The 21155-nt window shown below is 51.6% G+C and overlaps 1 protein-coding gene across 1 annotated transcript in view; it reads right to left on the reverse strand.

The window, feature by feature from the left end:
• UROC1 (urocanate hydratase 1) overlaps window positions 1-15768 on the reverse strand; it is a 40557-nt gene extending 24789 nt beyond the window's left edge. Inside the window, exons 1-6 of the mRNA XM_040463261.1 lie at window positions 15582-15768; window positions 5702-5832; window positions 4527-4620; window positions 3486-3545; window positions 3034-3162; window positions 2825-2886 (exon numbers count right to left, since the gene is read on the reverse strand). Of these exons, the coding sequence (XP_040319195.1) occupies window positions 2825-2886; window positions 3034-3162; window positions 3486-3545; window positions 4527-4620; window positions 5702-5832; window positions 15582-15707 (602 nt within the window). The 5' untranslated portion in view covers window positions 15708-15768. The remainder of the gene's footprint in view (window positions 1-2824; window positions 2887-3033; window positions 3163-3485; window positions 3546-4526; window positions 4621-5701; window positions 5833-15581) is intronic.
• Window positions 15769-21155: the final 5387 nt, after the last annotated feature.

The following is a 21155-nucleotide window of genomic DNA, read 5'->3' on the forward strand; positions in this document are numbered from 1 at the left end:
GGGGAAGAAACCAGGAAGGGGTAGGCCTCAGTCATCAAGTGCAAGTATGTAAAATATTACTAGACATTGTCAAATTCCAAAGTGACTGTCACCAGCAATGCATGAGGGTGCCTGTGTCTATCCCTTGATAATTACTAAACACTTGAATATTTTTGGCAGTGCATTTTTCTGGGTTTTTTTTTTTTCTGTTGCCTTAATTTTACTCTTCCCTGGGGACCCCTGAGGTAAGCGATGCTCCAAGGTTTACTGCCGCTTGCTTTTGTCCTTGGTCCATTTCAACTCCCTGTCTCTTTTCTATTGGGTTCCTGTCGCCCAGAAACTCTCCCCAGCCCCTCCTCTCTTCTAGATCCTATTCTTGCAGGTGTGAGTCTGAATGCCAAGTCTATCGTATAATTTAGATAAGGTACTGGACCACGTGGAACCTCTTCATCTTCTTCCAAAAAAGGGGGAAGCATTATCCTTACCGTGGAAGGTTGTAGGACTGTTATACAATATAAAAAATGGTTCTAATATAATAGACATCCACCCAGGGAGATGAGTGAAACCATCAGAACCCCCCACAAGGCTGCATGGACCCCCTAACCTCTGCCTTGGGGACCCATATCCACTTAAGCAGAGGGCCCACGGCTCCCTTTGTACCACATACTAAGGGTGTCCTCTTGATTGTTTTGTGAATTCTCACGGATCTCTTTGAGGCAGGAGCTATGAACAGACAGGACCCAAGTTCCAAGGTTATACAGGGATACACTGCCGAGCTGCGAGCTGACTTCAAATCCTTCTAATTCAGTCCTTTGTGCTCAAGTTACCCACTACATGCTGCTCCTAAAATAACTCTAGGAGGTAAAATTGTGGGATCAAGTTTCCTGCACTTGGAACTTTGACCCCAGTCGCTAGGTATAGTCCTCCTGGCCACCCCCAGCCTTGCTAGACCCGCCCACAACCTGCGACCACCTGTTTTCCCACATCTACCCTGGTACTGACTGTTATCTGTAACCTCATTGTGTCAGCCTGACAGCTTGGCTGAGTTAAAGGTTTAAACCCCTTCCCGCCTGTGTGGGTGATTTGCAGCCATTTTAGTCAATTGCCCACAGCACCCGGGTCAATCCTCAGGTGCAGCAGACCAGGTCTGACTCTGCAGTTCTACTCTTTAAACCTCCGTCCTGAATCTATAAAACAGAAGCACGCCACCTTGTCCAATGTCACACTTAGGAGGCAGCAGGTCCAGGATGCAGAACCCTGTCCCTCTGACCCTGAGGCTGCTTCCACTGGTAAAGAAGAGGCCATCAGGCCTCACAGTAAATAGTAGTAACAGTAGCTACTTAGGACCAACCAAAAAAGTAATAGGGTTTCTGAACCTCAGTTTCTTCCTCCACAAATTGGGCCAATAAGGGTGCCTAGGTCAGAAGCTTGTACAGAGAACCAAACACCATGGTATCTATAAAGCTCACCAGGACACCTGACACCTGGTAGTGACGATTATGATGATTAGGTTGTAATATCTCAGCCTGAGGCTTAATTGGCTCCCAATACTACAGACCTGATCACCCCTTGTCCCTGGCAAGAGTCCTTGACCCCTTGAACTAAGGACTCACTCCTGAACTCAGGAAATGCGTAGATGCTCCTGCCTGTCAATTTCTTTTAGAAACTAACTAAGGAAAGGCTGAAACAGGAAAAGGAACATTTGAGAACAATATAAGCCCTGCCACAGATGAATCAGAAAATGCCTGACAGTTACTTCATTATAATATTAAAACCACCTTCTGAATATTCATCCTGAGCCCTCATAAAAGAAGCCTGCTTAGCCTGTTGAGAGAGTGGCTTTGGACATGATTCCCCATGACCTCCTTATTCTGATGATTAAAGTGACCTTGTGAGGCACCTCCACCTGGTGTGGTCTTTGTGTACAGCTCCCGGGTAGAGCAGACCCACTTTGGGCCAGGTAGCAAAGAGCAACACACCCAGAGATCCGTAAAAATGTACAGATCAGGACATTCACTGTAGCGTTCCTTGTAAGCCCAAAGAACCTGAAACAACCCAAATCAGGTGGCAAGGGGGCTAAATAAATCATGGTACAACTGAACACTGCAGGTAAAACAAGAGTGCATTAGACCCACGTTTCCTGAAATGGAACAGTCTCCAGCTATACTGTCCAGGGTGGAAAGGCTGGTGCAGATGGCATCCATAATGGTCTACCTGACTCTGTATGTGCATGAGAAGTGTCTGGAAAGACACAATGTGAAATGGGGAGTCTAGGGTGGGAGAGGGGTTTCCTTTTCGCCATACCTCTTTTTTTTTTTTAATTTTTTTTCAACATTTATTTATTTTTGGGACAGAGAGAGACAGAGCATGAACAGGGGAGGGGCAGAGAGAGAGGGAGACACAGAATCTGAAGCAGGCTCCAGGCTCCGAGCCATCAGCCCAGAGCCCGACGCGGGGCTCGAACTCACGGACCGTGAGATCGTGACCTGGCTGAAGTCGGACGCTTAACCGACTGCGCCACCCAGGCGCCCAACCATACCTCTTTTTAAAATAATGTTCCGGGGGTGGGGGGAATGTTTGCAATTCAGAGCACGCATTGCATTAATTTTATGACAAATGAAACGGTTGTGCTCTGTATTTTGGGGTTTGGGTTGCACAGGTGCACATATTTGTTACACTCATCAAATGGTGCACTGGGATATGCGCCTTTCATGTAAATTTCACTTCCGAAGAAAAAAGCCCTGTAAACAAATACTGAATTCCTGGCGGTTGTATCTGCTGCTTACTTTGAGGCTGTCAAAAACCAAGTTGGACAGATGCATGCATGGAGAGAAACAAGACTTACATTGTAACTCCCATAGCAAAGAGCTTCTCATACTCTGTCCGGGAGGAGTAGTTGGGAATGACCTGGAAAAGAGGAATGGGAGCCAAAGGCTGGGGACGGGGGGGGGGGGGAACAGAGCCCTCTGAAACAATGGGGAGGCAGGTGTTGGGGGCACCTGGCTCTCCTGCTGCCCCCAGGCAGGCACTGTGCCCGGCTGCCCCAGGACCCACCATCCCGTTGGTGATGACCAGCCTGGGGGCCCCGGGGCTGCTTGGGAAGAGGCCCAGAGGGTGTCCGCTATACATGACCAGGGTCTGCTCCTCTGTCATCTGTGACAGGTAGGACATCGTCAGCCAGAACTGCAGGGGAGAGCAAAGCATGGAAGGCTCTGTAAGTGGGGGGCCAACACTGAGCCCCAAGTCACCACCCAGGCCCAGAGAGCTCCCACAGCCCCAGCAGTCCTGCCAGTGCCCTGTCCCTTCAGGCCCTCATTAGTCTCCAGCGGCTCCTGGTGCCTCGAGTAATGCCACACATGTCCTGAGGGCCTTTAGTACCCCCAGAATGCCCAGTGTCAGCATCTCAGGCATCAGGGAGGCAGAGACCTGAGTCCCGAGCCTTAGATTGTTAGATCCTACCAGGCCAGAAGATGTGGGGAGGGGAAAGGCCATACAGTCCAGCGTACCTGAGCCCAGTTGCTGAACACCTGCCCATTTCCTCCATAGGTCACGAGCTCCTGGGGAAACTGGAGAAGACATGGTGTCATCTGAGATGGGGGTCTGGGAAGGGAGGGCCCCCACCTCTGTGCTGTGCCCAATGGCTGATGGCCCTTGAAGAAGGAGTGTTAAGGGCAGGGGGAGAAGGCAGAAAGGGCGAGGCCCAGACACAGTGACCTCTGCAGGAACACTGCCCCCCCCCCCCATGACCTTGTAAGAGCTCAGCGTGAGGTGAGAGTCAGAGCTGGATCTGGGATCGCTTTGGGAAGTTAGCCCAGGGTCAGTGTCAGGGGTCTGTCTGTGACCAGGTTCTGGGGTCAAGGCCAGGGCTGAGGAAGCTCTCACCTCTGGGTAGAATATTCAAATTCTAGGATCATATTGCCCTCAAGTATAATACTTAGAGACTCACCCCTGAAAAGGTTATCCTTTATCAGATATGGGTATCTGATGTACAGACTGGCTCTCAAGGACCCCCATGACAGATGCATGTGGCCAGACTTGCATCATCCACACAATAGTGTGGCTATTGAGCACTGGAACCATGGCTTATTTGACATGCCCTACGTGTAAGATTCACCCCCAATTTCAAAGACTTAGTAGGGAAAAAGGTTGTAAAATGTCTCAGTGATTTTTATGTTCCATGTTAAAATGATAACATTTCTGATACATTGGCACGGACAAAATACAGGAGTATATCTGTTCATTATTATTTGTTTGCTTTTTCATGTGACTTTTAGAAGTTTTGTGTTTTTTTTGTTTTTTTTTAAGAAAGTTTAAAATGCCATGTGTGTCCATCATACCAACGTTGATATCTGGAGGTTCATGCTGACGATATAGCCACCGGGGGGAGCTGGGAGAAGGGTCTATGGTCCCCCCTGTACTATCTTTACAACTTTCTACAAATCGATCGTTATTTCTAAATAAAAAGCTTAAAAGCATTACATGTATGTCTTGAGTTACATTCCTATTGGGCAGTGCTGGCCCCTGCCTCAGTTTCCCCCGGCTGTTACCTGGGCTACGGCAGGGTCCAGGTTGTTCATGATCATGTGCATGATGGCTGCAGCGGCCCTCGTCCGGCAGGGGTACTGCTCGATTGGGTAGGCCCTGCAAGGGGAGTCCAGCCACCAGGTGTGACGAGGGGAGGGCACGAGGCTTCCGGCCTGCTGAAGCCTAGGCCCTCCCTGGCCATAGCACAGCATCCGGCCACAGAGGTGTGCACAGCAAGACCTGGTATCCTGCAGAAGCCGCCTGGGAGCTGCCAGCAGAAGGCGGTTCCAGACCACCTAGGCCGGCCCACTCTGGTGCTCACGTTGTGTTTTACACCCCTGCCCTTCCAAGGATGGCAAGTTAGGCCCCTACCGCACCCGGGCCACCCCTCCCTCCCCCTTGGCGGGCTCCAACTGGGAGAAGATGGACTTCAAAATAAAGCTGAAGTCTGCTTTCCAGAAGCATCTCCTCCGGGTGGAGTTTATTATCCATCCCTTCTTTCCTTCATGTCACCAGTGCTCCTGGCATCAATTCTAGAGCAGATGCCAGGCCAACAGGCCCCAACAGGAATGAGGGGACATGGTGCCTACTTGATGGGGAGAATGACATCCCCTGGGGGTGGTTCCAGACAGGTCTGGACCTCTGGCACATTCAGGAACAAAGGTGCTTGGAGCGTGAGCCCTGGGCGGGGGCAGCAGCATCTGGGAACTGTGAGAAGGGCAGATCCTTCTGGCCCCCTGCTCCCAAACTGCTGAATCCACAGTGTGGGGTGAGGCCCAGCCATCTACATTTTCACAAGGCCTCCAGTGCCATGCACAGCTCAGCCTGAACCGAAGCTATCTCCTTACTTCCTGGCAGGACAAGACATGAGGTTTAGAAAGGGATTTTGTACACAATTTGGCTCCAGAATTGCACAGGATTGACTACCCAGGATGGTAGGCCAAAGAGACCTCTCTGGATAGGATTCCCTTATCTTCTGGCCAGGCTGGGGGGCCTGCAGCCAGCGCCAGGCTACAGACCCCCACAGGTGACAACACAGCCATCATGCCCTCTCCGTGTGAGGGGCATTGACTCAGCACGCCACAACTCAGCACGCCTCCTGGTGTGGACAGCCTGCACTTCCCCCTGCTGACCCCTGAATCGGCCCCTCCCTGGGAGCTTCTGGGCCCCCTTTGGAGCTGCACCTACCAGTGCTCACCTCATTTTAATGTCGGGGCAGAACCGGTACATGTAGATATGCCCGTACAGTCGCAGCTCCTGGGCAAACTCAGGGGCCAGCAGCTCCTGGACGTCCGGGGGGAAGTAGCGCAGGGCATTCTTCAGTGCGAGCTGGGGAGTGGGGGGAAGAGGGGTGAGGGGCAGCAGGGGGGCAGAGGACCTCCAGGCCAAGGATCACGAGGCTTCCATGATGGGACATCCTCCTTCCCTACTCAGAAATCCACGGCCCCATCCAGAGACCACCTAGTTCTCACTCCAGGCCCATCTACAAGGTCGCCTCTTGCAAGAAGCCTTCCCAGATTGCTCTCTCCCTTCACATAGGCAAACGTCTAGGCCCTTCCTCGTCTTGCTCACGGGAAACCAGACTGCTTGATCCCAGTCAAGGACCAGAGGGTGGCCTTCCCTGAGGCTTGCAGCTACACTGGGAGATGCAGACTCAAGGGCAGGAAAGAGATGTCCCAGGAGCTCACAGGCACCTTGTGCAAATGCAGAGAAGCAACCCTGCGCCAGCGCCCACCTTGGCAAGCTGCGTCAGACAGCGCACCCTGCACATTTTCCTCCAAATTCAGGCAGGCCTGGGGCAGGCCAGGAGAAAGAAGAAACCTTCATAGGGCTTCTCAGGCAGCCCACCTCCCAAGCCCCCCAACACTCCTCCACACATCCCTGATGTTCCTGGTCCTGCCGCAGGGCCTTGGCACTTACCTCTCTGCCACCCTGCCTTCTCTTGGAGGGTCTCTCTCTTTACTCAGGCCTCAATCCAAATGCCCCCCTCCACAGAGGCCTGCCTTGACCTCCCCCCCCCCTTGACTCCTAGCCTCTCTCCCCACCTCCGTTTCCTTCCCAAGCTTTTCACTGCTGGGTATTCTACTGGTTGTTTGTTTCACTGCTTACAATCTGTCTTACTAAGCCCAAGGAGGGCCAGAGTTCTAGCAGACCCCTTCATAGCTCCCTTCCTTCCAACACCCGGACTGGAGCCTGGAGGCAGGCAAAGCTGGGGAGGCGACCAAGGGTATCTGGGTGGAGGTTGAGGCCATTTATGCAACCAGCTGACCCTGGGGAGCAAACTGTTTTGGGGGCGGGGAGCTGAGGAGCTGAGAATGGTGAATTTATTGCCTACTGAGGGGGAGACGTGGTCTGATAACCTGAAGACAGGTGGGCTTTGGACACAGGGAGGCAGGAGGTGACGGGAGAAGGCCAAGGCCCAGGACTGGGGACACCAGCTTTGGGCAGGGGTAGAAGTTCCCCCAGGGAGATGGTGCTGGAAGTCCAGCCAGGAGCACGGGTTCCTGCCGGCCAAGGGCAGAGGGCTAGGAGGAGGGCGGCCTGTCCGAGGCACCCAGTGGTCCGACACTGTGTGGGCTAAGACACACCCCAGGACTGAGTGACAAGGATGTCACTGGGGCCTTAGCAGTGGGGCAGGGTGGGAGGAGAGAAAGGAGAGGGGTAATCCGGGAAGGAGCAGATGGCAAGAGAGGCAATGAAGAAAACCCCAGCCCAGGGTGTTACAGAAACTTGGGAAGGTCTGCAGACCCACTCCCTCATTTAATTTTCATGTGGAACAAAAGCCCGTCATCCCTTCTCCCTTAGAAAAAAGCTGATGAGAAATGTGAGTTTCTCCCTCAAGAACAGTGGCCAGGAATACCCTGCAGCAGGAGGGTGTCGAAGACCAGCTGACGTGGGGGTCACCCACAGCATCTGGTGTGGCCTCTGCGCTGCGTTCCTCACCAGTTCCCAGGTGCCGTGCTGCTGGCCCGGGGACCCCACTTTGGGAGCCGCTACAGGACAGCCAGGAGGATAAATGATCCCAGCAACATGCAGCAGCCGGGTTGGCTCTCCCGACCCGCTGTTGAGTGAAAGAAGCCCACACCTGAGGGACATACTGCCAGCTCTGTTGAGAGGCTGTTCAGGGGCAGGTGTGGCTGAGCCACGTGTTAGAGGTCAGGCCAGCAGTTCTCCTTCAAGGCTGGGGTCTGTTCCCCGCTCCCCGCACCTGTGACAGACACATCTGTGCACACGTGGTTTCCGTGGCTTTCTGTGCATGTTGTACCTCAACACAAAGACCGTTGTTGTTTTCTAGCTGGTGTATAGCTTCTAACAAGAGCTTGCAAGTGAAACTGAACATTTAAAGAGAAGTTTTGAAAGCAATATATCACACACACACAATGCACACAATATATATTACACGCACACACACACAATCTACACAAGACTTGACCTTACTGCCCAACTCCTAATATATTCTATCCTGTTCTAGCTTGTTTTATTTTGCTTTCTGATGAATGCTACTTGCAACCCCCTAACCAGATTTCACAACCCGCTAAGAGGTGGCAAGCAGTGGTCGGAAAAAAAAAAAAACTGTCTTCACTGTTTCCCCGGCAGGGCTGGCTTCACTACTGGGCCTAAACCTGGTGTTCTTACTAAGGACCTGGATTCGACCTTGTCGAATGCTTTTGCAACCTTGTTCAGCTAATCACATAACTCAAAACATACAACAGAGGTTCCTGTCAAAATCAATGGTTCTTAAATTGTGTCAGTTGATAGAAATGACTAGGCCATTTTGCTTGCTTTTCTTCCTTCCTTCCTTCCTTCCTTTTTCTTTCTTCCGTTCTCTCTTTTTTCTTGAAGTTTTTATTTACTTAAGTAATCTCTCTACCCAACATGGGGCTCCAACTCACCACCTGGAGATCAAGAGTCACACCCTCCTCTGACTGAGCCAGCCAGGTGCCCTTTGGCCATTTTTCAAAATGTCTTTAAAGGCTGTAAGAAATTCAGTCTGTTCTGAAGGAAGAATGCATGTGTGCCATAAACATAACGGGGATTCTGGCAAAGTCCGTAGCCTAAATGCAGCACACAAGCTCTGTGTGCTGTATTTCCCCTTGTATAAGATTTCCATTTTGTGACCATTGAATTTTTCTTTATCCCTGAAATTCACTAATTTAGTCTAGACCTGTCTTTTTTTAATTATTTTTTTATTTTTTAATTTATTTTATTTTATTTATTTATTTTTTTTTATTTACTCTATCCCAGAGTGCAAGTGGGAGACGGGGCAGAGGGGGGAAAGGGAGGGAATCTTTTTTTTTTTTTAATGATTATTTATTGTGAGAAAGAGTACATGTGCATGAGAGCAGGAGAGGAGCAGAGGGGGCAGAGAGAGAGAATCTCAAGCAGGCTCCATGCTGTCAGCACAGAGCCCCACACAGGGCTTGATCCCATGAGCCCTGAGATCATAACCTGAGCTAAAATCAGAAGTTAGACACTTAACCAACTGAGCCACCCAGGCACCCCAGTCTAGACATGTCTTAATGTCAACTATTCTATATCAAGTTTTCATTTTTTTTCTGGGATAAACGATATCCTTTTATCTACAATTTCATGTTTTTACTTAGTTCAGGAACATTGTCTTCTATTATATTTTTGCTCAATAACTTTATCCCCTGTGTCGAGAGTTACCTAACAGTCAGGCAGTAAATGCTTCTTCAGTGAAAAAATCTACAAAGTAGCAGCTCTGTTTGCTGACCTGGGTCACTCTTCTGAGTCTCTGGTCGGGAGTTCTCAGAAACTTCATGTCTGCCCAAGGTCCGCCAGAGGTCTGAGGCAGGCCTATGGGGGGCCTGGGGGCCCCCACGGAACCTCGGAACCTCAGCAGAGGAGGCTCAGCGAGGAAAGGGTGGGTGCAGTGACGAGGTTGGGAGCCCCCATGATAAGCATGGGGACAGCAGCCAGAGTTGAGTCTACCCTTGGCCCTGCCTCCCACTACCCGTGTGAACTTGGGCTGGTCACCCCTGCCTCAGTTTCCTCATCTCTTGGCATGGCCTACTCAGCTGGGTAGTTGGAAGGATTCAATGAGCAAACGTACATTGTGTAGCATACAGCGCTTCTACTCACCCACTCTTTTGAAGATCCCTAAACCAGAACCTAAGGAGTATTTCTTACTTCCTCCCCTGCCCTGGCTTTGTAGCTTCCTTGTTTGCAGGGCTTCAGTTTATTGTAAGATGCCACAGCACCCACAGGGAGCACGAGTAGGCACCCTACTTGGCAACTCACACCCGGGGTGGTCAGCTGGCATGCTAATCACAGGATGCTCCCACAAACACTTCACCTCTCCATATCTCAATCTACACCAGAGGGTCTGCTATTCCATATCTCAATCTACCCCAGAGGGACTGCTATGCAGCATGTAGAATGTCAGACATGGATTTTCACTGGTCAAATTATGGCCCATTAATCATATAATGCATGTTCCAAGTGGGCTCTTATTGGTGAAATCAGATGTATTCAAGACACATAAATTGGAAAGAATATTCCAGACCACCCCCGTTGCCTTAATAGGCCTAAAAATCTAACAAGCTCAGTTAGGGCCAAAGGATTGATTCATAAAGTGTTCCAGGGTCAGTCAGCAGGCTGGAGAAGTCTGGGTGCTTGACAGTGTGGTGGGCAGAATAACGACCTCCAAACACATCTGCCTCCTATTCCCCAGAACCTGTGAATTTGTTTAATGACAAGGCAAGAGAGACTGCAGATGTGATTAAGGTAAGGGTCTGGTGTGGAAGATTATCCTGCATCATCCAGGTCAGTCCTATGTATCCGCCAGAGTCCTCGTAAGAGGGAGGCAGGAGGGTCTGAGTCAGAGAGAGAGAGAGACCTGAATTTGCTATGCATCTGGCTTTGAAGACAGAGGACGAGGCCACAAACCAAAAACTGCAGGCAGCCTCTAGAAGCTAGAAAAGGCAAGGAAAGAGATCCACACCTCCTCAACCCCCAGAGCCTCCAGAGGGAACGCAGCCTCACTGCATATATTTTTTAACTTGACCCTTGTACAATGCATTTATTGCTGCTGAAAATATATTACACGTATGCATAAACTAGGCTGATCTGATATGTAACATTTGCGTCCAAAGAAATGAGAATCACGAGACTCAGTAAGACAGCAACCGAGCAAGCCTGATTTCCATATCCTTGCATTTGCGCTAATGTTTCTTGCTCGTTGCCCAAGGAAACCCATTTCAGCTTTCTGACACCCACCGTTGTAAGACAATAAATTTGTGCTGTTTTAAAGCCGCTCCGTGTGTGGAGATTTATTACAGCAGCCCTGGGGAAATAATGGACAGGGACAGGATCCTGTCTTGGGGACAGTGTTACTTCTGCCCTGAGCAAACCTTTTCTGCGTTGGTGGCTGATCAGCTAAAAGGATGCCAGCCTGCGACTTTGTTTATAGCTCACGGAATGGGTGTGTGTGTGTGTGTGTGTGTGTGTGTGTGTGTGTGTGTGTGTGAGAGAGAGAGAGAGAGAGACAGAGAGAGAGAGAGAGAGAGAGAGAGTTTGGCTCAGGCCTTACTTCCATTCTAAGCTGGCAGTGTGCTGGTGGGGCAAAACCCACCTACCTGAAAGTCGTTGGCTGTCACTACGTCTACCAAAAATGATGGCCATGACTGATTTGGTGCAGCCTTGTTTGAATCACCCCTGTCCTTGCACTCACTCTTGCTCAGGCTTCATTAGGTCTGCTCTGGCCTGAACTGGAGCCAACCAGACCAACTAGGAGGGTCCAAACTGAGGCTCAGACTGTTCCTAGCTGGGGATGGGGTGGCCTCTGCATAGGCTGCTGCTACGGTGACCCAGCTCTTCCTACCTCAGTCTACACCAGAAGGTTGGCTACATCACACGTGCACGCTTCACCTCTCTGACCTTCGGTCTCTTCTTCTGTAAAAAGAGCACACTGATAGCACAGGGCTGTCTCGGGGACTCACTGAATCAACAAGCTCGGCACAAGGTCTGGCACACAGAGGTGCCGTGTGAGTGACAACTGTCAAAACGATCATGTCCCACACTCATGGCCCTCCATGCTGCCAGCTCTTTCTTCTACTTGGGTCTCTGCCCACCCTGCCCTTCTAGATAATCTGTCGAAAGCTTTTATACTCTCTTTATAACTATATATATGTATATATAGTTAATGAGCAGGTTTATGCTCCTACTCAGACACCCTCAGGGTCTCCCCATGACTCAATCAATAAAGTCAACACTGTTTTTGGCTTTCAGGGTCCTCTATAACTTGGCTGGGTCTGACTCTTCAAGCTCCACAGCCAGCTCGAGCCTACACAGGGCTTCCTCCACCCCTGGTATACTTTGGCCAGGCCCATCTCTGCATTGTCACTCACTGCCTCCCTTTGTCTACAAATGGCCTTCCTTCTTGGACTGAGTCCAAGAACCTTGCCTATGTTGCCAAGACTGCCTCCTCCAAGAAGCCCTCCTAGGTTTCTCCTGCCTACTGAACTCTTGTAGGATTTGGTGGAGGCACTTAACAACATACCAGTTCATTCAGCAACCCAGTACCGGTGTCACTGAAGATCCAGAAACGAACCCAACAGAGCCCCACTCTTAAGGAGTTCAAGATAGTGTGTTATTAGTGATGGGGACACAGACACACTGGGGTGGTCTCCAGGTCTGGTATCTGATGTCCTGAACAGTCCTTGTGGGTGGGGCAGGGTTTGGGGAACAGGTCACTGAGAGTAACTGCGTACAGGGTCAGGGGGTAGCTGAAGACATTTCGGGTACAGCAACCGCTCCTGTTAGATAATGAAAATTCCTGCACTGTAGAAGTCGTCTTGTGTTTGTGCTGAAAACGCATTGCCTAAAATATGACAGCCAGACTGCCTATGTTTAAACAGAGAAATCTACTGAAAGAAGAGCAGAGAGTGAAGCACACCAAATAATGGAATACTACCCACCAGTTAAAAGGACGGGTAACTCTAAACTCGCCAGGAATGAACGTCCAAAAAACTGATGTGTATAGATTGCAACCACTTACATGCTTAAGAAGGACACACACGCATATCATATGTACATAAAACACATGTGGAAGGATATGCAAAAAAAAAAAAAAAAAAAATGGCCGGGGCGCCTGGGTGGCTCAGTCGGTTAAGTGTCCGACTTCGGCTCAGGTCATGATCTTACCCTTAGTGAGTTCGAGCCCCACGTCAGGCTCTGTGCTGACAGCTCGGAGCCCAGAGCCTGCTTCGGATTCTGTGTCTCCCTGTCTCTCTCTCTCTCTCTCTCTCTCTCTCTCTCTCTGCCCCTCCCCCACTCACGCTCTGTCTCTCAAAAATAAACATAATTTTTTGTCAATGGCCTATCAGGAGAAGTAGGGAACTTACACTTTTATAAGACTTGAGCTCCTCATCTTATACAATTATCTGGAAAGTTTATGTCAAAAATCAAAGAGACACATTTAAATCTAAACAAAAAGAATAGAAAGCAAGCTGAAGGAAAAGCAGAAAGCGAGCTGCTGGCGGATTTGGAGGTTGCTGGGTTCGGACTGCCTGGGAGAAACCGCTTGTGTTTCTCCTCTGAGGTGAGTGTTCGCACACAGGACGCTTCTGTGACTGGTTTGGGGGGTCCCCCCCCCCGACCAATTCTCCACACCAGCTGGGTGGCCCGAGCGTCATTCTGTTCTGACATCATCTGCCTGAGTCAGCTGAGACCCCGAAGGTTAAGGGCTCAGTCCCACAAGACTGCCCCTCCCACCTCAGATGCCATCACACACCCCCAGGCTTTCACCTGTACTGGGGACCAACCCGCTAAGTACCGGGGTTCCCACCACTTCCCTCCTTGGGTTCAGTAATTTGCTGAGCAGCTCGCAGAACTCAGAGAAACGTGTCTACTGGTTTATTATACAATAAAGCATATGATCAAGGGTCCGGATGAACAACCAGATGAAGGTACACAAGGCAAGATGTGGGGTGGGCCCAGCACCTCAATGTGCCCCGCAACCAGCTCTCGGAACGCTGAGTTATGGGATTTTTATAGAGGTTTCAGCATGTAAGCATGATGGATGATTAACTCAATTTCCAGCCGTTCTCCCCTCTCTAGGGAATGGGGGGGAGGGGAGAAAGTTCGAAGCTTCTTATCTTGGAACAGTCTTTCTGGTGACCAGCCCCTATCTAGAGTGGCTTCCTTAGAACAAAAGAATTTCCCTATCACCCAGGAAATTCCAAGGAATTTAAGAGCTCTTTGTCAGGAGCTGGGGTCGAAGGAAGGGAGGGTCAGGGTAGAGGTCAACATCCGTCCTTCTTACTATCTCACCAACCTAAGGCTGGCTGACCCTGGCACCCTGAGGGAAGATATAGCGGCTTTCAACAGCCCCAACTCCCGGACCTGCAAGCAAACGGCGACCTACACAGGGCAAGGCTGAGGTGGCCCAGCTCCTCAGCTCCCGAGTGCCCCCCTCCCAGCACAGGACACCATCACGCAGCTATAAAGGTGTCACCTGAGATGGGCAGGTGACAGGGCCCTCCATGCCCTCACGGTCAAAGATTGAGCCCTTGGCGCCCAGCAGGGAGGTGACCCAAGGGGAGGAAGCTTGAATGACTATTTTGACGTAGTTAAGCTGGGCGAGATAAGCACCATGGAAGAGGAGGCGGAGCCAGGCCCCCAGGGCCCAGGCCCCCCACTGCCCCTGCACCGGAGCTGTCCAGTCCCACCCCAGCGCTCTCCAGCGCCCTCCAGCGGCCTGGCCCCACACTTCCCCTGTGCCTGCACTGTCCAGTGGTGCCCCAGCTCCTCCCAGCGTCCCCCAGGGCCCCCCTCGCAACACCCCTTACCCCCAGCACCCTTCCCCCACCCTTCTCCTGCCCTAGCTCTGCCGGGTCCGCCCCAGCGCCCTCCAGCGCCCCATCCATGCTTTGTGAGCTGCCTCCGCAGAAAGTTTAGGGGGCAGCCACTGAAGGGCGGCAGTCTTCACTTAGGGTGGGGTTGTGTGATTCCTTTTTTAATGTTGGTGCCTATTTGTATTTTTTTTTACTTTCCCCTGCACTGTTCCTGAATTTCTCAAGTAATTCTGAGTAAAGAAAAAGGAGGATACTTTATATCATTGTGCCACCTTCTTTATTTCCTCTGGTCTCCTCCACTGCTCCATGGTGTCATTTTCATCCCCAGTTTACGAGGGAGACAAGTGCGCTCCTGGACGGTCGGAGCTGCCTGGGCTGCAGGCTCGAGCGCCCCCAGTCCTGGGCTGGCTCCAGATTCTCCAGGCTGTGGGTTATGGTCAGGGACACCTCGGCAATGCTTTCAGCAGCACCATCCCGCCCCCGCTAGGGTTCTAGCCTTGCTGGCTGCACACTCACTACAAGACTGGGGGGAGGGACACAGAAGCGAAAACAAGAGCCGACCTGCTACGTTGTAGAACTTCAAAGTCATGTGCGTGTCAGGGGTGGAAGGGTACACTTTGGGGGCGCTTGGACGGCCCAGTTGGTTGAGCAACCAACCTGTGCTTAGGTCATGATCTCACAGTTTGGTGAGTTCAAGCCCGGCGTCCGGCTCTGTGCTGACAGCTCTGAGCCTGGAGCCTGCTTGGGATTCTGTGTCTTCCTCTCTCTCTGCTCCCCTCTCCACGCACCCTCTGTCTCTCACTCTCTCAAAAATACATTAAGAACATTTTAAGAAGTAAAAAAGAAAGAAGGCTACACTTTGTTTACACCAGCCTCACTCCTCTGACTGGAAGCAGCCACAACTCCACTGCCTCCTGGCTGGGGGACCTTGAGCCTCAGGATCCCCATCTGCAAATGGGTACCCTAATCTTGCACCCAAGGATGAACGTTGGGGAGAGAATGAACTACAGTAGGCGTGAAGAGTGCAGAGCAAACACATTGGACCCCCTGTCCCACCGACACCCCCTCTGGGCGCTCTTGGACACCCCCTCTGGGCTCTCCTGGACACCCGCTCGGGGAGGCTTGCCGGTGAGGGGTGGGAGGCTGAGTTGAGAAGCTGCAGCTCCTGCGGAGAAGCAGGAACAGAAAATGCCCACCCGGACCACCTCAAGGACACCCAGAGGGCAAAGGGCCCAGCAGGAATGGCGCCCAACTTCTTACCTGCTCCTCCGCAGGGCTAAGGCCGGGGGTCCTGACGGGTGCGTGGGGCACCCCAGCCCAGCGTCCCCGGTTTTCCGGGAGGGGCCGCAGTGGCAGGCCAGAGCATAGCACCTGGAGGCTGGACATGTTTGGCTGAGACTGAGACGGAGGCCAGCTCTGTGGGGAGGCCAGGGAGAGACTGGGCAGTCATGGCCCAACTGGGCGGGGACCTCCTGCTCCAGGCCACCTCCTCCAGCCCCTCATTGGGCCCAGGGCCTGCAGAGGGAGCCATGTGTGGGTCATTGGGTCATTGGCCCCTCGCCTGGCTGCCTGCAGTGTTGACCCGAGGTGGGGCTGGTGTTCTGGGTAGAGGCAGGCTTCACGCAGGGGAGATTGCTACGTATTGGTTTGTTTGTCCTGTTAGCGAAGTGTTGGCCTTGAGGGGTTGTGTTTCCCAGGACGCGGCTTTGGAGGGCTGCTGGGGCTCTAATGCGGGGGTTCGCTTCGGCAGCCTTACACCAGGCAGGCGATGCTGGGATTTGTGTCTTGGTGATGGGGAGCACGTGATACTGAGGCCGGCACAGAACGCGGGGTCTGTGCAGAAAGCAGGCAGTGCGCCTTGTACCCCTCCTCCTTGCCACTCGTGCAGGGGGCACGGCAGAAGCCCACCCAGCAGCAGCTGTACCCTCCTCAATTCTCACATGCTGCTTCATCCCCTTCCCAGAGCTCTCTGTAAAGGGCCCACATGGAGATGCTTCTCATCCTCGATTCCATTAACAACTTAGCAAAGAAGTGCTCCTTATTAGCCTTATGCTACAGATGGGGAAACTGAGGCCCAGGTGGCACTCACACAGCCAGGAGGCGACGGCAACAGAATCCTGGTGGTCCTAGGAAAGCAACCCATCTGGGCGTGAACCCAGCTCAGCTCCTGACCAGCCCTGTGGCCTTGGGCCCTGTCCCAATCTACGCAAGTGGGTGGTAATTAATCACTGGGCTGTAGGAGGCACGAACGGGTTGTGTAAGCACCCAGTGCAGTACCTGCGCGGGGCAAGGTGAAAGGAACAACAAACATCTTCCTAGTGCTTACGCTTCTGAACACATCACATGACCCAGTTCCCTTTGTCCCCTCATCGGTCCTGTGGAGTTCACTGTCCCATTTTACAGGTGTGAAAACTGAGGTCGAGAGAGGTGGTGGGAACTGGGTTAGTCACACGGTGAGTCACCGGAGGTGCTAGGATCTGAGCCCTCAGAACCCAGAGCTCTGGCTCTAGCCTCCCTCCCAGTCACTCTTGCAGGCCCCCTGCCACAGTGACGGTGCTGTTCCTGGGGTCCACGGCATCTCGCTCCTCCGAAAGAAGAGCGAGAAGAAACTCGCTCAGCTTTGCTTTTTGTCATTTATCCATTCACTTGATCTTTCAAACATGATTGAGCACCTTCCTAGTCAGGCACTATTCTAGGCCCTGGGAACGAACATCCTCGCTACGGACACTGCCCCCTACCCAGCTGTGCCTGCAGTGTGTCTAGGCATGTCTGGCCTTGACTGCCAATGGCCGGCACCTGCATCTCTCTGTTCCAGGGCTGCTGCTGGCGAACCAGCACCTGCTCTCCCCCTTCAGAGGCAGGCTGGGAGGGCTGGGGAGCTGACGGCCCTGTCACCACCTGTCCCAGGAGCAGCCCTCAGCCAGCAACAGATGGAGGGAGGATGGTGGATAAATGCCCCAGGTCCCTTGCACCTCAGCAGGGTGGAGGAGGGAGGCAGGTGGTAACTCAGGGGAGTGCTCTATACGATCTGCAGAGTCTGTGCACAGTCCCAGCAGGACTGTGCTGAGTTGCCCCCATGGGGTATGGTGCCCCAGCTGGTTGCTTTCCTTGCCCGTCCCCCTCCCCGCCCCCCTCCCTGCCCCCTGAACAAGACAGTACCTCAACAAAGTAGCTGTGCACAAACCTCCTCTTAGGTTTTGTTCCCCAGGGAGACCTTATCTTCTGGTGGGTCAAGATAAGCCAGAACTCAGTTTTTGTAGAATCCTCTGATTTTTAAATGTTTACAATCAATTAAGAAATGGTTTTAGGGGCTCTTGGGCATCTCGGTCAGTTAAGCGTCCAACTTCGGCTCAGGTCATGATCTCGAGGTTCGTGAGTTTGAGCCCCGCATTGGGCTCTGTGCTGACAGCTCGGAACCTGGATTCTCCTTCAGATTCTGTGTCTCCCTCTCTCTCTCTGCCTCTCCCCTGCTAGCACTCTAGCGCTCTCTCTCTCTCTCTCTCTCAAAAATAAATAAACATTAAAAAAATTTTTTTAATGGTTTTAAACACAAAATTGGACAAGACGGATGCATTGTTATCAATGTCAATATCCTGGTTGTGATATTGCAGTGTTGCAAGATGTTACCAGTGGGAGAACCTGGCACATGGGATCTATTGTTTCTTACAGTAGAGAAACCTACAAGAATCCCCAAATACAGAGCTTAATTTTTTTAAAAAAATCATGCAAGCTGGTTAAAAGAATGAGGATCTCAACAGATGTTACACATGGCCAACTGGTAGGTTCGAACCCTGGCTACACTACTCACTCACTAGCTGTGCGTCCTTGGATAAGTTACTTAGGCTTTCTGTGCTGCAGTTTCCTCATTTGTAAAATGAAAGCACTAATAGTACCTACCTCATGGGATGTGTCTGAGGATGATTAGATGAGAACATACGTGAAGGTTTTAGTGCTTGTTACAGAATAAGCATGGATAAGATATTGTTATTTTTCTAATTGTTGCCTGTATCTTTTGATACAAGGAACAGGGCAGCGAACGTAGTACAGAAAGTATATACTACTTTGTAGTACAAAGAGTATATGCGCACATGTGCACGAACTGTCTCTGAAAGAAATACAAAGAACTGCGGAGGGAAGGAGACTTTTCACTATAAAACTCTTCCGCACTTTCAAATTGTCAGTGTACCAAATGCCACTGAATTGTACACTTTAAAATGATTAATTTTAGAGGCGTCTGGGTGGCACAGTTGGTTGAGTGTCCGACTCTTGACCTTGGCCTAGGTCATGATCTCACAGTCCGTGAATTGGAGCCCCGCATCGGGCTCTGCGCTAATGGCTTGGAGCCTGCTTGGGTGTGCACTCTCTCTCTCTCTCTAAATGAATAGACTGAAACACTTTTATAAATGATTAATTTTATGTTACATAAATTTCACCTCAGTTAAAACAAAACTCTGGTGTTTTTGTTTTTTGTTCAGGGGGGGATGGGGCAGAGGGAGAGGAGAGAGAGAATCTTAAGCAGGTTCCACGCCCAGCTTGGAGTCCGATGTGGGACTTGATCTCATGACCTGAGCCAATATCAAGAGTTAGATGTTTAAGTGACTGAGCCACCCAGGCACCCCACTCTGGTGTCTTTGAATTTTGTTCCATGGGTAAACCAAAAAAATAAAAAAATTAAACTAATAAGGAGTAAAGAAAGGCAGGCAGGCGCTGTAAGCCAAACCCAGTTTTGCTCAGTATGTGCCGGTCCCTGGCCCTCAGCCCTTGGGCTCATGGTGCTTGATGTGGTGGTCTCTCTCCAGCCATCAAGTGCCTGCCTCCGTTTCCCCTCCACTTGCCCCCACTGGCTGCTTCTGTCCTAGCCAGCCTCTCCTCCCAGCAACTCTTGGCGACCAGCACCACACAGCTCAGCCCTGCCTGCCTGGCACCCCCAATCCAGACCACACTGGGCCTCAATCTCTGCCGTATCACCAGCATATCCAGCTGGCCTTCCCGAGCCAGGCAGGACTTCTGTCTCTTGGACCACAAGCCTGGTCCCAGCTTCCCCTCCTTCTCCATCCATTCTGCCACCCTGGACATCTTCTGCTGAACCATCCTGACCCCTGAGCCCTCCACCATGAAAATATATCTGGACCCTGAGACCACCCTAGCCTGGGTCATGCCCACCCTCTCCCCCCAAGATAGCACCAGCCTCTCTCCTGGTCCCCCACCTCCTCCCAGCCACCTGCAGTCGGCTAGCAACACGGCTGCAGACTATGCCTAGAATAACCCAAATGTGGGCCAGTTTGTTCTGGGCATGTGGATCCTCTGTCTGCCTCTGATTTCTCCATCCACTCTTGTCTACCCCAGCGCCTCCTGGCTGCTCCTTGCTCACACATGCCCACGGTGGTTTAAAAAAAAAGTTTTTTTTTAATGTTTATTTATTATTAAGAGACAGAGCAAGACAGAGCAGGAGCATGGGAGGGGCAGAGAGAGGAGGAGACACAGAATCTGAAGGAGGCTTCAGGCTCTGAGATGTCAGCACAGAGCCTGACATGGGGCTTGAACCCACCAGCTGTGAGACCATGACCTGAGCCGAAGTCGGATGCTCAACTGACTGAGCCATCCAGGCGCCCCATGGTGGTTTTAAAACATGCCAGCAAATCCTTGCTTGGGTGCTTCTTCCAGTGATGCCGGGGTGTGGCCCTGCTCTTGAGTCTGGGCCAAACTTAGTGCTTATGGGGTAACTAACAGAAGGTAGCCTGAGACTCTGTGGAGCAGCCCAAGTACCCGGGACCCCAGGCTGGGGCGTGCCATGTGGAGGTGCTGAGGTCAACCAATCAGCTGAGCTCTGGTGCGTGAGGGAGCCATCGGGGATGGCCGACCCCAGCCAGCCTCCATCTGATGCAGTAGCATGAGACGAATCACCCAACTGAGCCCCTTCCCCAAATTTTGACCCACAAAACTGTGAGCAAAAATTTAAATGATTGTTTTAAGCTGCTAAATTTTAGTGCAATTTGTTAGTTAATAGCTACCTAGGAACATTACATCAGGGCCTCAGCAAAGTCTGGTCCTCTGCCCGGGAATCTCCTCCAGGCTCCTCACCTGACTCGCATCTCTGCTGAAGTGTCACACCCTCCCTGAGGCCTGTCCCTACCATCCTCATTATGTGCAATATACATACTTCCCATCCTTTATCCTGGTGTATTTTCTTTTCTTTTTAAATTTTTTTAATCTTTATTTATTTTTGAGAGAGAGAGAGCGTGTGAGCAGGGGAGGAGCAGAGAGAGAGGGAGGCACAGAATCCGAAGCAGGCTCCAGGCCCTGAGCTGTCAGCACAGAGCCTGACGTGGGGCTCAAACCCATGGACTGTGAGATCATTACCTGAGCCGAAATCGGATGCCCAAACGACTGAGCCACCCAGGCGCCCCATATCCTGGTGTATTTTCTCTGTTGTACCATTTGCCACCTGACGTGATCTTATATATTTATTCCTGCTTTCTATGATGTAAATTCTATGAGGGCAAAGAGCCTATCTGCCATGTTCTCTCCACTGGAGCCCCCGCACAGTGGGCAATTCAGTATCTGTTGAATGAATGAATGAATGTGAGCCCCTTTGAGAAAACAGAGGCTGCAGAAGCCGTCTTCTTGGGGAAGATACTGAAGCCCCGGGCCTCTGGCAGGGCATACTCAACCCTCCATCCCAAGACCCAACACTGAGATCCCACCATGGGCCTCGAGGAATCCGGTCTCCAAGAATTTTCTAACAGGGATGGGCTGAGATGTTGTTCTCAACTTTGGCCACCAGGTGGCAACACAGGAGACGGAGACTCTTGCCCTAAGGACGCAGAGGCTGGG

This window comes from Herpailurus yagouaroundi, unplaced genomic scaffold (genome assembly GCF_014898765.1).
Source record: "Herpailurus yagouaroundi ecotype Mexico unplaced genomic scaffold, PumYag 387, whole genome shotgun sequence".
NCBI lineage: Eukaryota > Metazoa > Chordata > Mammalia > Carnivora > Felidae > Herpailurus > Herpailurus yagouaroundi.